The sequence below is a fragment of the Schistocerca serialis genome, chromosome 4 (genome assembly GCF_023864345.2).
Source record: "Schistocerca serialis cubense isolate TAMUIC-IGC-003099 chromosome 4, iqSchSeri2.2, whole genome shotgun sequence".
NCBI lineage: Eukaryota > Metazoa > Arthropoda > Insecta > Orthoptera > Acrididae > Schistocerca > Schistocerca serialis.
Window position 1 is genome coordinate 230,733,306 of NC_064641.1, and position 16,850 is coordinate 230,750,155.

The 16,850-nt window shown below is 39.3% G+C and overlaps 1 protein-coding gene across 1 annotated transcript in view; it reads left to right on the forward strand.

Moving 5' to 3' along the window:
• LOC126473473 (histone acetyltransferase p300) overlaps window positions 1-16,850 on the forward strand; it is a 171,376-nt gene that overhangs the window by 85,536 nt on the left and 68,990 nt on the right. The window contains exons 13-18 of the mRNA XM_050100549.1: window positions 190-360; window positions 819-1,534; window positions 4,443-4,665; window positions 10,404-10,547; window positions 10,704-10,993; window positions 12,618-12,775. Of these exons, the coding sequence (XP_049956506.1) occupies window positions 190-360; window positions 819-1,534; window positions 4,443-4,665; window positions 10,404-10,547; window positions 10,704-10,993; window positions 12,618-12,775 (1,702 nt within the window). The remainder of the gene's footprint in view (window positions 1-189; window positions 361-818; window positions 1,535-4,442; window positions 4,666-10,403; window positions 10,548-10,703; window positions 10,994-12,617; window positions 12,776-16,850) is intronic.

Sequence of the window (16,850 nt, forward strand, 5' to 3'; positions counted from 1 at the left end):
TCTTCCTTTCTACCAAATACAAGCCAAATTGATTGACCATGTCTAAGGTCTTCCGCTTGTTAGCAAAATGGAAATTCTTTCTGTGATTAAATATCAGCAAAGTTTACATTACTAATTACACTGTATAAACAGAATACTTTTAGTCTGGGCACAATGAATTGGAAATGATTTCTTATAAATTTTGTGCAGAGGAGAAAAGACAGCGACGTAAAGAACAGCAGCAACAGGAACTGCAGCGGCAACAGCAGCAGCAGCAACCGCAACCACAGCAGCAACAGCAACAGCCACAACCTCAACTGAGGCCGACGGCCCCAACAGTGCCATCAAATGTACAAATACGACCCACAGCTGCAGCACCAGGTGAGCTGCTAAGACTGAGCCTCCCACAAAAGTCTCTGTTCAAATAGTCCATATGGTGCTCGTAAATGCTGTATGTGGCAGAACATATAATGCATGGCCTTAAGTTGCAGAATAAACCCTTTCAAATATGGCCTTCATAACCTTACGCATTTGGTTGCTGGCTTTATAATGGTTGCTGATTTCATTGAGTACATGTTTGGTTATCCCAATAGTTAATGTTTTAACTTTTCATATGTTGAAGTGAAGCTCTCACCTTTGTCAGTCCTACTATTGTTGCAGAAACAAACAAAAATTTCTTTCTACCCTCTTTATCTATGTATTGTATCTTAATTTCCCTTTTCCTCTAACACAGAAGAATATTATATTTTTCAAATATCATACTAGAGCTCAAGTTCAAAAACTTTGTTACATAGAAGTTTCATTTTCTGGTGGATAAAAAATTCCTTTTTCATTTTTAGGTGTCCCTCATGGAGGAACATTAACAGGACTTCAACAGCCAACTCGTCTGCAGTTCCCAGCACAACCCACACAGCAGCAGCAGCAGCAGCAGCAGCCACAACAGCCACCTCAACCACCACAACAGCAACAGTTGGTCGTAGGACCACCTGGTCCTAGCCCCACAGGAACTTCCGTAACATCAAATTTGTCGAGTACAGCTTCATTTGTACCGCCAACAAGTGCAACTGCAGCAGTGACAACTAGTCAGTTCAACAATGGCCTGGCAGTATCTCCCACTGCACAGTTCTCAGATCAGGTGAAAGCAAGAGTTGCAGGTGGCAACACAACTCCTGGTGCACAGACACCTCCATCGGCTACCTCCCAGTTCACTCTCCAGACCCAATTCTCAAATGCAGCAGCTGCTCCAAGAGTTTCTGTTGTCCCATCTGCAGCAGGCCAAGGTTCAGACAGTGTTTCAGTTTCAGGTCCCTCCCCAGGTCTTTCTCAGACTGTTAGCTCAGCAGCTTTGCCTTGTCCTACAGCACAAGTTCCACAGCTTGTTCCCCAAAGTGCCCCTGGATCTACAACAGGATCTGTTGTTACACCATCAATGACCCAACAGCAGTTAGCAAGTCTAGGAAAGGGAATGCCTGCAGCAGAGCGAGCTGCTCAGTCACGTCCCACGACAAGTGGTTTGTCCAGCCAAATGGCAGCCATTGCAGCTTCTCTCAATGAGGTATGTACAGTATTGTTATTCAGAAGCATAAAACAATGATAAATATTATACTGCTGTTCAGGATTAAATGAGTATGACATGAATGGTAGCTATAATTTCTTACTTATAAGAATGGTGTGTGTGCAATTCATGCTTCCGGTCATCATAGAGTGGATGGCTGGAGCGGAGCCTTCCAAAAACACAATATTTTTAATCTTAAGCTCAGAATTTATGTCTAGTTTAAGAAATGAGGTGCATGTAAAAGAATGTATATATAAGTAAATACTTTTTTTAGGGGGACAGGTTACCTGAAGAGAGATTGACACTTTGCAGGAAGTGTATTGTTAAATCTCATCAGTTGTATCCTAAAGTTATAATAATGTTCCTATTTTCCACTTTATGTATTCTATCAATTCTTGGTTATATACTGACATTTCCTTCACTTTAACACTATTATAGTCTTAATTTACTGTTTTTCTAACTGGCATCTGTCCTTTAAATACAAGTGACCTGCTAGTTCTAGAAGCTTGAGATTTGCTATGATTGTATGTTTTGTTTCCATGTGCTGCACTCTAGTTGTGCCTGTTTTTTGGGTAGTTGGTCTCCTTTAATTCACCCACGTATATTTGAATTTAGACAAAATGAGATTCATCCTGTGCTTTCAAAATACAAATGTTCTTGTAAAAGCTCATCACAGCAATGTGACGACTTCATGAAAACAGTGCAGGTAGTACAGTTAACCATATTCCATTACCACTCACTAATTATTCTTAATGTTTTTCTACCGATGTCAGTTAATCTTGAACAGAATATTGTATTAGATTAATTTGAATTTGGTTCTACCAACTGACCATAAACAATTTTAATGTGGACAACATTTTGTTTACAAAAGTCAAGGCAAAGTAAAGCAAAGCTCCATGTTCTTACTCTGATGGGCCAGTTGGACCAGTTGTCTGCTATGTCATCCTCTGCAAATGACATCATTGTATTATGATATGGAGGGGCTTGGGGTCAGCACACTGCATTCCTGGCCATTGTCGGCTTTCTTTGCCTTGGAGGTGCTACTTCTCACTTGACTAGCTCCTCAGTTGGCATCCAAGACAGAGAGCATGTCAGTCCAGCCTCCCACCTAGGAAAACTCCCTGCAAGCATTATTGGGTGCGAGGTGTCTGTTACAGAGTCACTCAAAATGATATACTATACACTATAAAAAGTAATGTAGATGACAATAATAAAATTCGAGGTATGAATGGGTCATATTAAATGCATATGTGAATAGGCCATACAGCATGTAGAGGGTCTGTAATCCATGCTGTGTGTCAAGAACTACTGTAAATGGAGTAATTTAAGCGAATAACAGTGACAAAAAAGAAGTAGCTGTGTCACAGAGTGATGTACTTCGGGCAAGTGAGGGACTGTTTGTTTACTCTTAGGACAATGTATCTTTGACTTGTTGTATTGTATGTTCTGTGACTATGAAATAAAGTGTTGTTAGACTGCTAATCGCTGCTCTACTGGGATTCACGACATAAGAATTTTGGTGCCGAAACCCGGGATAGACTTTGCCGAGACAATTTCCACGATTGCCGTTGTGAAACACGAATTCTGGACGCACGTCACGCGGCAATACTACGACGGGGTTTACTGCAGCGATTTGTCACACCACGCAACAAGCTCTTCGACAAAAACTGCCTGCATACACACCTAAGTTCAATTGAATTATCACGCAACATGTTTTGTAATGCCATTTGTAAAGGCAACTGATTACATTATTGCCGCTGTGTACTGCTATTGTAGCTGTTCGATTAGCGATTTAACGAATTATCAGATCCTACGCTACGCCTGTAGATTGTTTATGACTAGTGCTGCCATCTAGCGACCATCAGTTGAACTACTTCGACTAGCGATCCAAAGATAACGCCTTACTAGGACCAGCTGATCACTAGCCGACACTGCTTTAAACTTTTGAGTAATCGGACGGAGTGGACATGACAGACCACAAACCAGAAGCACAATTACACTCTCCAAAGAGAAAACGTATGAGAGAAAGAGCAAACATTACGCGACTCGTAGCGGAAGTTGCAAGGTTGTCCGACACATCGGAAATCGCGGATTATAAATATTACAATGACAGATTGGGAAGCGTTCTGGACCGCCTCGTTAAATTAGATGAGGATATTCACGAGTTGTTGGCCGATGATGAATACGAAGATGATGTTCTTAAATGCGAAGATTATATAGACACCGCGAAACTCACAATTTCTCGATTGTCTCACAAAATAGAGAAACAGCTTGCGATATCGGTAGCAGACATAAAGATTCCCGACAATCCGCCAGTACAATCTGTAACAATTACTGTTCCCACAGCTTCAGTAAAACTTCTGCCGATCAAACTTGAGCCTTTTTCAGGCGATATCGAGACATGGGCGCGATTCTGGGAGCAGTTTGAACAGTCGGTTGACATAGATCCGACGGTAACTACAATCAATAAACACATTGTTCTTCGCGGCTTCAATACTGATCAAGGTGGTGTTCGGTTGTTCCTCAGTGAGCTTTGCGAGTCCCAATACCTTCCGTAGGCAACACTTTACAGTGCCCACCATTCTTTCCCACCAAGCTGAGCCGAGTCTGAGGTCCGGATTTAGCGTTACGGCTAAGGGATGACATGGAATCTGTTTTATCTGCAACCCCTAAGAGTGTATGGAAGCATTGTGCCATTGTTGATCTCCCATATTACCTGTGGTCATAAACTATGTTAGCAATAGCTACAACTTGGTTCATTTATTCAAGTTGCCCATTCTGTTTAAATGATAAACATTTTCATATTTGTTACTCTTGTCAGTTTTAATTTCCCATATCACATGCATTTTTTAAAAGTAATAGTTTCTCAGAGAAACAGATAACATGAAAATGTTTCTTATTTCTTAAGGATGTGGATTCACCACCTCCAGCTACAAAAGGAAAGCTGGATAATATGCATGCAGATGGAGAAAATGATATTAAATCGGAAATAAAGCAAGAGAATGATTTGAACGATCAACATGACGGTGGAGGTGGGAAAGGTATTAATATAGACAGCATCAAGACAGAGATTAAGACTGAACCAATGGATGACTGCAACACTACATCAGAAAGTAATGTCCTTGTTAAAGGTTAGTGTACTGTAATATTGACCTACAAACTATAATGTTACCATGCTATCACATTAGTTACTTTTTTTCTCTTCTTGTACACCCCAGTGCGATACAGACTGCATAATATATTTATTAACAATTTCATCAGTCTTCTTTTGTGTAGGAGGAAGGTGTTTAGAGTTGTTTACTCATAATTTTAATGAGCTGCCCAGGCATGGCTTGTAGTTCAAATATATATTAAAATGAATTTCTCAGTGTTTACAAATCTAAATTATCAGCACGTCTTTCCAATATTTCTTGCACTAATTTAAACAATGAAAGTCGGCATTTTTGGAGCTGTTTATACTGAGTGATTTTTTTAAAAAACGTGTGTAGCTAGTATTAAGGCCGTGCTGGTTAACTGTATGTAGTAGTGGTATGGGGGGCATGGCTTCTGTGGAGTACATCTATTATGGGCCTCCCAAAGGCTCCGTTCGTTCAGTCTAATGGTATCCTACCACCCTACACATGATTATTTGCTTTCCATTGCTTACATCAAAAGGGAAACAGAGTGACTGAAACTTCAGTAGTGAATCCCTGTCTCAGGATATCTGTATTATGCTTTGATGCACCATTAATCGTTGTTTAATGTTATTCTTTTGATAGTGTTTTAAATAGTTATTTGTTTATGGCATTGGCAATTTATCTACTGTAGAAATAAGTGTGTAAATGTCTCGCCAGAGTGCATTACAATAGGACAATGGACGTGTGACCACCTAGCAAGAGTTTCACAATGCTTAGAAAAAATAAGTGCATGAAATACACTCCTGGAAATTGAAATAAGAACACCGTGAATTCATTGTCCCAGGAAGGGGAAACTTTATTGACACATTCCTGGGGTCAGATACATCACATGATCACACTGACAGAACCACAGGCACATAGACACAGGCAACAGAGCATGCACAATGTCGGCACTCGTACAGTGTATATCCACCTTTCGCAGCAATGCAGGCTGCTATTCTCCCATGGAGACGATCGTACAGATGCTGGATGTAGTCCTGTGGAACGGCTTGCCATGCCATTTCCACCTGGCGCCTCAGTTGGACCAGCGTTCGTGCTGGACGTGCAGACCGCGTGAGATGACGCTTCATCCAGTCCCAAACATGCTCAATGGGGGACAGATCCGGAGATCTTGCTGCCCAGGGTAGTTGACTTGCACCTTCTAGAGCACGTTGGGTGGCACGGGATACATGCGGACGTGCATTGTCCTGTTGGAGCAGCAAGTTCCCTTGCCGGTCTAGGAATGGTAGAACGATGGGTTCGATGACGGTTTGGATGTACCGTGCACTATTCAGTGTCCCCTCGACGATCACCAGTGGTGTACGGTCAGTGTAGGAGATCGCTCCCCACACCATGATGCCGGGTGTTGGCCCTGTGTGCCTCGGTCGTATGCAGTCCTGATTGTGGCGCTCACCTGCACGGCGCCAAACACGCATACGACCATCATTGGCACCAAGGCAGAAGCGACTCTCATCGCTGAAGACGACACGTCTCCATTCGTCCCTCCATTCACGCCTGTCGCGACACCACTGGAGGCGGGCTGCACGATGTTGGGGCGTGAGCGGAAGACGGCCTAACGCTGTGCGGGACCGTAGCCCAGCTTCATGGAGACGGTTGCGAATGGTCCTCGCCGATAACCCAGGAGCAACAGTGTCCATAATTTGCTGGGAAGTGGCGGTGCGGTCCCCTACGGCACTGCGTAGGATCCTACGGTCTTGGCGTGCATCCGTGCGTCGCTGCGGTCCGGTCCCAGGTCGACGGGCACGTGCACCTTCCGCCGACCACTGGCGACAACATCGATGTACTGTGGAGACCTCACGCCCCACGTGTTGAGCAATTCGGCGGTACGTCCACCCGGCCTCCCGCATGCCCACTATACGCCCTCGCTGAAAGTCCGTCAACTGCATATACGGTTCACGTCCACGCTGTCGCGGCATGCTACCAGTGTTAAAGACTGCGATGGAGCTCCGTATGCCACGGCAAACTGGCTGACACTGACGGCGGCGGTGCACAAATGCTGCGCAGCTAGCGCCATTCGACGGCCAACACCGCGGTTCGTGGTGTGTCCGCTGTGCCGTGCGTGTGATCACTGCTTGTACAGCCCTCTCGCAGTGTCCGGAGCAAGTATGGTGGGTCTGACACACCGGTGTCAATGTGTTCTTTTTTCCATTTCCAGGAGTGTATTTCCTGTAACTTTAGTTTCCTTATTGCTGACGGTGTTCACTGGATGTAGTGCATTACTAGCCAGTTTCTTTTTGTGGATGTATTGTGCCTGAATTCTAGTGAGGGTTTTTTTTTTTGGGGGGGGGGGGGGGCATGAACTAAAGATGGAGGAACTTGATCTGGACAAACCTGATAACCTGATCAAAACATCAGTCAAGAACAAAAATAGTGTAAATCCAGGCTAGGGTATGTACACAGTCTTAAGAGAACAATGTAAAATGCAGCTAAGGGGTGTTAAGATTGTTACAATTTGTAGTGACAGCACTTCATCTGAGAATGGTATCACGTACTACAAGAATTTTTATGCAAAGGTGAAAAAAACATAATTCAAGAGAAAAACATTTAAATTTATTGAATCAGTGCTAGGGAAAGTGGACAGTATATATGAAGACTTACAAAGAAAACATGTCAAAGAACTAGTTTACACTGAGTTAACTGATAGACTGCATTAAATTTTCTGGCAAATTAAAGATTACCTTACAGGACCATGACGACACAGAAAATTATAACCCAGGAATTTTTTGAGGAATCATTGCTCTGTCAGAAATTGATATTGTCTTGAAGCAACACATTGGGGGCGGCGTGGGGATGACAAGGAACTGGATGTTCTTAGGTCTTTCCAAACAATTCAAAATGAACTCCTGGAATCATTTTATGTGATATGCTTCAATCTCATCAGGAATGATCTATCAAAGACAAATTATCTTACTGTTGAAGTTGATAAAACCAATGACTGCAAATTTGTCACAGCTTGTCCTAATAATTCACTATGAGTTGCTGGGAAATATTAATGAACGATTTTATTTCCTTTGTATGGCCAAAACGTTGCAGTGCAGACAATGAAACTAGCTGTTCTCAGTGAGCTAAACAGAATGAAAGTACATGAGACACATAAGAGACTGATAGCTCAGTGCTACATGTACTTGTGTTTGGAGTGTCCACAGAAGTGAAGTTAAAATGACAAAGAAATGTATGAAAATTCTCACTTTATTCACTGCTCTGCACATCAGTTAAATTTGTTTGTTGAAAGTGACTTGAAAGCCAGTAAGCAAGTGCTGGTCTTCCTCAGCAACTTGGAAGGAATTGGTATCTTTTTTCCATCTTCTAAACGCTCAGCCACTCTTAACGAGATAGCAAAGATGTGTATTTCTGCCTGGATAACTTCTCGTTATCTACCAGGCCTCAATCTCCGCTAATTTCTAATTTCAATTCGCCGCCACATCATCTTTGTTTTAAAATATATTTTTCCCGCGTGGAATGTTTCCCACCAAACGAAAGCGTTGGTATGTTGATAGACACACAAACCCACACACAAAATTCAAGCTTTCGCAACCCATGGTTGCTTCATCAGGAAAGAGGGCAGGAGAGGGAAAGACGAAAGGATGTGGGTTTTAAGGGAGAGGATAAGGAGTCATTCCAATCCCGGGGGCGGAAAGACTTACCTTGGGGGGAAAAAGGGACAGGTATACACTCGCGCGCGCGCGCACACACACACACACACACACACACACATATCCATCCGCACGTAACAGACACAAGCAGACATATCTGATTGCCACTGCATTTTTCTGCGAAAGACAGTTACATAACTGCTTTGCAGAAGTATTGCAATAAATGCCAACATCTTATTTTCTGAACAATCACTTGGCCTATTTCTTTTGGCTGCATACTGATTTGTGTAAGTGGTTATTATTTGAAGCACTTCATTATCAAATTGGTGTTCGCCCTTTCTTCATGTCAACTGTGCACATTAGAGGCCAATCAGGCATCATAATACCTATTTCTCCACTTATCAAATTATATTTATTGAAGTTTTGAAATGTTTTCTTGGATAGCCTTCCTGGTTTTTTGTTTGTTTTTGTTGCTGCTGTTGCTGCTGCTGCTGTTTTGCGGGAGGATCGTGGAACCACATCAGAGGTTAAGGATTGTTTTTGTGCCGTATTCACAACATTGAGATGGCGGAAATGTCCAAATCACAAAGTGCAATAGCGTTGTGTTGACTTGCTGGTAATTTATCTACACTTGGATTTTCTTCAGCGTCCGAATTTTGATTGATTACGGCATCAGTTGAATTTATAGGATGGTGTAATGTTACATCCACACCACTATTTTGTGTTTGATCATCATTTGTTTGAATGTCCAAAAAGAACCAATAGTGTATATCGTTTTCTATTAGTGTAAAATGACAACATATTACTCTGAAATCCTTCTGTATGGATGGTTCAAAACATCACCGAATTACAGTTGACAAAAACTTTCAGTTGTAATACACACTAAAATTGGACTTATTTTCAAGAGACAATTTCTCAATGACTGTAAACGATAGTGTCTAAATGACTGTGGTAGTGCATTCCTGACTCACCGGGCTTCATTTAAAGATGCGCCACTGTCAGTTGCAACAATGCATTATCCACAGAAATAAATAATTTCAACACTTAAATGACATTGTCCTTCCAGAAGGACATCAGGGTTATCTGGGTTAAAGATCTCACCAAAATACATATTTTAGTATGATGTGTTGTGATAAAGTGTCGGCAAGTGTGACAGTGGTGCATAAACATGCTACCCGTTGATTTTGGAATTAGCTGTTGGTTTATTTAGTAGTCAATAATAAAATGGGAAAGGAGATAAAAGTATGTAAACTATTGGCTAGAAGGTGATATTGCTTCGCAACCCCTCTCCCCCTCTTGCCACCTGCTGCCGTCAACATCTTGGTTGTGGTGGCAGAGTGATTTGTAGGATAGTTAGCTTACTTCCAGATGGTAAATTGGTACCCCTTCCTCAGTATGGAAATCATGTGATGTGCCTGGATCTTCTTGTGATTTTACTTGTATCTAGTGTATCAATCAATAGATAATTTTGGAACAGTTTGTGATTTGTCAGTTCATTGTAATAATTAGGAATGACATGGAAGTTACTATTTATATTCGAATGTGCCAAAAGGCCAAAATATTTATGACCTAAGTTAAAAATAATTTGAAAAAGAAAACTAAAAAAGAGTGTAGGTAACAGTTTAGGTTAGTATGGATAGTAGTATCAGGCAGAGAATTCAGGTTCACATATACATATATTTGCAAGTTACAGGAATAGTAATCATAACTAAAGGAGACAAGTAAACTAAAGAATTTTAATTTAAAGGCAATAGAATTAATGCACTTGTGCAAATGCGGAAGAGATAAGAGAGAAGAAATCTTGTTTTTCTCGCAGTGTCATTACTGAGTGACAAATTATTAGTTGCATTACAGAGCTTAAAGATACATGAGGAAGTTAACAATTATGAAGAAAATATCATTTAGTAGCCTTCTGTATTTCATTTCTTTATAATGTGTTTTGGTTGTGTTCAGAACCAAATTGTTTAGTAGCAGATATATGCTTTAATTCTCTGTGACGTTTTCATTGTTATATTGTAGAGCTGCTTAGTTCTAATTTTGTACTGGTAACCTTTGGTTCCCAATTTTGGATAATATTAATTTGCACTCATATTATTTCAGAGGAAGTTGTAACAAAGGAAGAGCCAGTAACGCCGATGTCGTCATCCAGTATTGAAAATGCAGCAGCTGATATTAAACCAACTGTTCCTGAGCCTAGTCAGGGCGGAGGTGCAAGTGGTGCAACAGATAAAAAGAAAAAGTGCTGTGAGTTCATCATGTAAACATTACTTGGCAGAGAGAGAGAGAGAGAGAGAGAGAGAGAGAGAGAGAGAGAGAGATTGATTGATTGATTGTTGATACAAATTTTATTTTGGATATATATATATATATATATATATATGCATTACTTTGCTTTTCCAGTGTTCAAGCCAGATGAACTTCGACAAGCCCTAATGCCAACACTAGAGAAACTATACAGACAAGACCCTGAGTCTCTCCCATTTCGTCAGCCTGTTGATCCACAAGCGTTGGGGATTCCTGACTATTTTGATATTGTAAAGAAGGCAATGGACTTGTCCACTGTGAAACGGAAACTGGATACTGGGCAATATTCAGATCCCTGGGAATATGTAGATGATGTCTGGCTGATGTTTGACAATGCTTGGCTATATAATAGGAAGACATCTAGAGTTTATAGATATTGCACTAAGGTAGGTCTTCAGATTACTGACACATACAACACTATTATTTCTGATTTGAAAATTTTGAAGAGGTTTCCAGAATGTGTAAAGGCATTTTTATTTAAAATGATTTATCTTCTTCACTTTGTTAGTGCTAGAATGGTCATCAGCAATGTTAATACCCAGAAGATTTCTACTGTGAACACTTTAGTGGTTTGCTCCAAGAAAGTCATTGCAACATTAGTTTTTCCCCTAGTTGGTGAAGGGGATAAGTGAAACCATAAATTTAGTAAAAGATCACTAAAGAGGATAAACAATTGACACCCGAATTTTACAAATATTATGTACTTTTTGGCTAAAATCCAGATCTGTTTGTAAATCACAGTTGTAGTGTGAGATATAGTGCGTTGTTGAATTTAGCTTAGTTTTAGGCCAATGCATAATATTATCAAAAATTGTCTTCTAACTGTATTTGAAATAATGTCATATGTTATCCTTGCTCTTATCATAGAGTTCTGTATTTTTAATATTGCTGTAAAGCCATTAGAAACTGTGTTGTTTGTTTAGAAATAAGTGATGGGTATAGAGGATGTGATGTGCTTATTATTTTAGATATGTTCCATTTGTGTATTGACTAACTGTAACATAGTGACTTGAAGGTTGGTGCGGGAAGCCCAAACAAAAATGGGGCGCATGAGTAATAATGTACCACACAGACCAGGCATACTCATTAAACGGGAACTCAATGACTATATGTAATCTCGACTTCTTGGTAACTCATCAGATATTTTGAATGTGATGATGCTTTTACTAAGAAGTCAAAATCAGTTGCAGTCCCGTGTGTGTGACTTTTCAGTTGATGAGTACTTTGTAATGAATTCAGAATGTTTGACAATGACATTCTAAAAAAATTGAAACCACTCATGGTACTATTTGCATGACTGTGGGTTTATAAATACTAGAAAATAATTTTGAAAGGCGCCATGTTGATTGACATAGGGCTATTGTTGCAATGACAATAATGACACAAGAACAGAGACTTCTGGTTTTTAAATAATTACTTCCATCTTAAAGCATTAAGAAGGGAGAAAGTTAATGGATAGTCATTGTCAAATAGTTTTGTGAGAAGTTAATAGTGTGGCATAAATATCGATTTTTGGAAATAAACACAGTAAGCAATCTATTAACAGAGATTTATTTAGGACATCACGCAATTCAGAGTGATTCTCTAAATTTTTCTACGATGTAAGTTTCATATAGACTCAGCTTAAGATAAAGTATGCTTCTATTATATCTGGAAATCTAGCAGGAAAGTTTAGGAAATAGAGAGGGGTGTCACAAATCAGTGAAAAGGAAAAGTCTGAAATTTGAAAGTATATGCTCCTGTTAATATAGGAATGATCTTGGAGTGCTAAAAAATTGAAGAGTGCTAAAAAATTGAAGGGGGAAGTACATAGTTTGCTTTTATGGAATCAGCTGTGAATATTTTGTATGAATTGTGAATGTGTGGTGTTTGGGACGCTTTTTATTTGTTGGCTTGCAGTAAGAGCATTTTTGCTGCTGAGACAAATAATTGGTTTTCGTATGTATCAAACATCAATAATGCAGTTTTGGTTACTCCAGAAGGTAATGTGTTTTGTGTTTCTTCTTGCAGTTATCAGAAGTATTTGAGCAAGAAATTGATCCTGTCATGCAAGCATTGGGCTATTGTTGCGGTCACAAATATACTTTCAATCCTCAAGTGCTTTGCTGTTTTGGCAAACAATTGTGTACTATACCAAGAGATGCAAAATACTATTCATATCAGAACAGGTAAGAGTATAGACATAATACTGTAAGTTGTAAGAGAAATTTGAAAATTTATTTGTGTTTGGCAGAACAACATAGTCACTATAAAAATATTTTTTTCTTTTATAAGCACTATTTAGTTGGAACATATTAATTTGCACACAATCTGTCACGTCAGTTTCAGACTCATTAAATGTAATACAGTTTCATTGAACTGCTCATGCATATGGAACTGTCACCTTTCAAAGTGTTAAACTCTAAACAGTTTTCTCTGCTTTTACTGCCAATTAGAACAGAGATTTTACTCTGGACAGTGATTGGGAGGGGAGGGGGGGGGGGGGGGGTGCAAGTACTGGGAATGATATATCTGTCCTCCTCTAAATTAATTTGTTTGGAACTGAGAGTTCTTTATTATTGTAATGACTATAGTAGTCAGATTTTGTTGTACAAGTGGCTTTCTAATTCATGATGATTGCTAACCATTAATAATATTGGTTGACTTATAGTAACATATCACAGTTTTAACTTTCTCCATTGAAAAATGGGTTGGCAGTTTGTGTTAGAGTTATAAGCATTTTTGCTATGAAACAACTACTAATGTTATTTTGTAGCCTTTAGTTCCCCAGCTACACGCAAAAGATTTTATTCATAGGCTTGAGAGTGTGTGTTTTTTAATTCAGCTCTCAGTTATAACTAAGGGGGCATTAATTCTGTGCTATGCAACATATTCTCCAGTTTAAAGTATGTGTGCATGCTATTTACTGTTTTTCAGTTTGTAATGAGTTGAATTCACCATTGCAGTTAAAGAAGCTACTATTATATTTGTACGCGATACAGTTACTCTGTTTTTTGACAACATTGAGAAGTTCTATTTGTAGTCTTTGTATGCGGATTCAAGTAGCTTCCATAATAACTATAGGAAGTTTTTGGATCTTGTGTACATATATTTCTTAAATTTATTTGATGGAAAGTGATTTAATTATGGTGCTTCGTGTAGTGTGTGTGTGTGTGTGTGTGTGTGTGTGTGTGTGTGTGTGTGTGTGTTTGCATGCATGCTTCAACTGTGTATGTCTTTAACCTAATTGGTGTTGATATTTTAAAGGAAAGTTCTAATTGTATGGGTGTAGTATTGCCTACAGGTGTGTTTACATTAAAAATTGTAAATAATCCTCTCAATCATGACCGTTCAAGTCCTTAATACATAATTGTTGGAAAAAGTTTCATTGCAGTGTTGATGTGTATAGTTTGAGCCATCTGTACAGTTTCCTCCTCACACCCCAAGCTTGGTACCTGCTCACTCACTTTCCCCTGCACTCTTCAGTAGATGTAGACATCCACTATGTCGTAACATTAGATTTGTACTAGTAAGGTGAAGAAATTCATAGTAGAAAGAAATAAAAATGGAATAAGTTCAGTGAATACGCACATTTACCATTTTCAAGGTTCTTTAAAAAATGATGTACAGGTAAATGTAAATAGTGCGACAGTAAGCAATTTTATTAATTGTACTGACCTTTAATTTGGCCTAACGTAATTTTTACATATCGTTTATACATTGATACAGCATGCATTTCACCAAGAATCCAGAATTATATTTTGTTTCAGTTTCTCCTGGTGTAATGGTACCTCTCTGATTTTCTAGTAAAATATATTTGAAAGTGTGGATATCTACATTCGAATGTAACAGAAGTCAGAAAGTGAGCTGGACACGCATTACATACATATGTATGACACTAAAATGTAGACAAGACATATATCTGACTTCAAATTGTAAAAGCTGGTTATTTGTCGGGAGAAGAACAAAAATAAGAAGAATGTTTGGGCTAGCAGTTGATGATGATGGATGATATTGACTAGTTACATAAAATGACGTATATTTGAGAGCATTGCTTTCTGTAGATGTTATCATGACATTCTGTAGATGTTGTCATGACCTTTCCAAACTTTGAGGTTTGCCGATGACGTAATTCTGTCAGAGACAGCAAAGAACTGGGAACAGTAGTTGAACCGAATGGACAGCATCTTGAAAGGAGGATATAAGATGAATAACAACAAAAACAAGATTAGGATAATCGAATATAGTCAAATCAGATGGTGCTGAGGGAATTAGATTGGGAAACGAGACACTTGAAGTAGTAGATAGGTTTTGCTATTTGACCAGCAAAATAACAGGTGCTGGCTGAAGTAGAAAGGATATAAAATGTACACTGGCAATGACAAGAAAAGGGTTTCTGAAGAAGCGGAATTTGGTAGCATCTAATATAGACTTTATTATGAAGTCTTTATCTGAAGGTATTTGTTCGGAATATAGTCATGTATGAAAGTGAAACATGAATGATAAACAGCTAAGATGAGGAGAGAATAGAAGGTTTTGAAGTGTGGTGCTGCAGAAGAATGCTGAAGATTAGATAGGTGCATCACATAACTAATGAGGAGGCATTAAACAGAACTGGGGAGGCAAGGAATTTGTGGCACAACTGATGACGGCATTCCGGCCCGAGATGCTGGAGGTGTCTTTTGCTACCTAGTCAATTGTTAGGCTGTCTGTGTTAGATGACAAAGCAAAAATGTTTCCAGCTTTTAGGGTCTTCAGTTGCCTCAGAACTGTGGAGAATATCCCCCCCCTCTCCCCCCAGTCAGTGTACATACAAGAGTTGACACTACATCTAGTTAGTGTATGTAGGAATTGAACTCTCCACACTGAAAGAGAAAAGATAGTTCCCAAGTGTCAATTTCCCACATTACTGCATCAAAACTTGGTGCTGGTATCTCTTCCTCCTCCATTTCATCGTTATCATTGCTTTTGCCACCACCATCGAAACCTACTTCAGCTTGTTTATGCACTATTGCATCACATTGTTCAGTGATATCCATCTGGTATGTGAAACTTGAGATGCCAATAGCACGGGAAATAAGTCCTGAAATGACAAGCTTTACACACCATCTCCTATAGCATTCCATCCTTTGTGGAACGACTGATGTTGCACCACAGTCAGGCTTTATGAAACAGTTCACTATTGCCAGCTGTGTCACAAAATTCCAGGGAACAACAACAGATACAGAGTGATTCAGTTATCCCTACTCGCAACGTGTGCAAAAACCACACACAAAATTTTCATGTTCTCTCTTTTGCTATGTGCAAACTTTTACTTTTACAGAAATAATGAAACGACCTTTTTGTAGAAAATTTAAAGTAATTAAATTTTGTAGCGGGATGCATTTTTGTTAGAGGCCATACTTTCCAAATTATTTAAGGAAAACATACAAAAGTGACCTTCAAAAGTGTTTTTCTTGAATAATTCAAAAACCATGGCCTCCAGTGAAAACATATCCCAGCACAAAATTTGACTCTGTTAAATTTCCTACAAAAAGGCCCTGTTCACTTTTCCTAGAGGACTAATAGCTTGCACATAGCAAGCGAGAGAATATGAAAATTACATACATGATTTTTTAAGGTATTGCGGTTTGCAGAAAACCCATAGATAGTGGCAGCTGAATTGCCCTGTATGTGCAAAAGCTGCAAAATGTACAGTTTTATTCTTAAATTTTTTTCTTTAATGAATGAAATAGACCTTTGTGCAACAGCAACTTTATCTTTAACTCTTTAAAGACTGAACAATGCTGGTGGCTTTTTGGGTAACTGGGAGAAAGACAACATTAATGATCACATAAATGTTAACTTTGAATATGGAGAACATTTGACAGTAATAAGTCCAAACTTTCTTCATATAGGACCTATCTTCTCAGGGCAGTGCCTTTACATTCTTAAAATCTTGAAGTTTTGAATTTGCCTATTATTAATGGTGGCAACTTTTCAATCCCACCACTGTTGACACGCCAGTGCCATAAGTCTTTCTTTGCTTTTTTGTCACTGTGACATTTTTCCCTCCTTACAGCATAAATTTTTGCTGGGTGTAAACTATAAAGCAACCTAATTTCATCACCATTCAAAAGATTCCCAGGTTAAGAACCTTGAATCAGCTGAGGCAAAGTATTCCTGCTTCCTATCTCCCTTCCGCACCACCAATAATAGACACTCTCCGTTTCCACAGCCTCTTTCTCTCAACTTATAGCTCTTTGATTCACTGAAGTGCTTAAC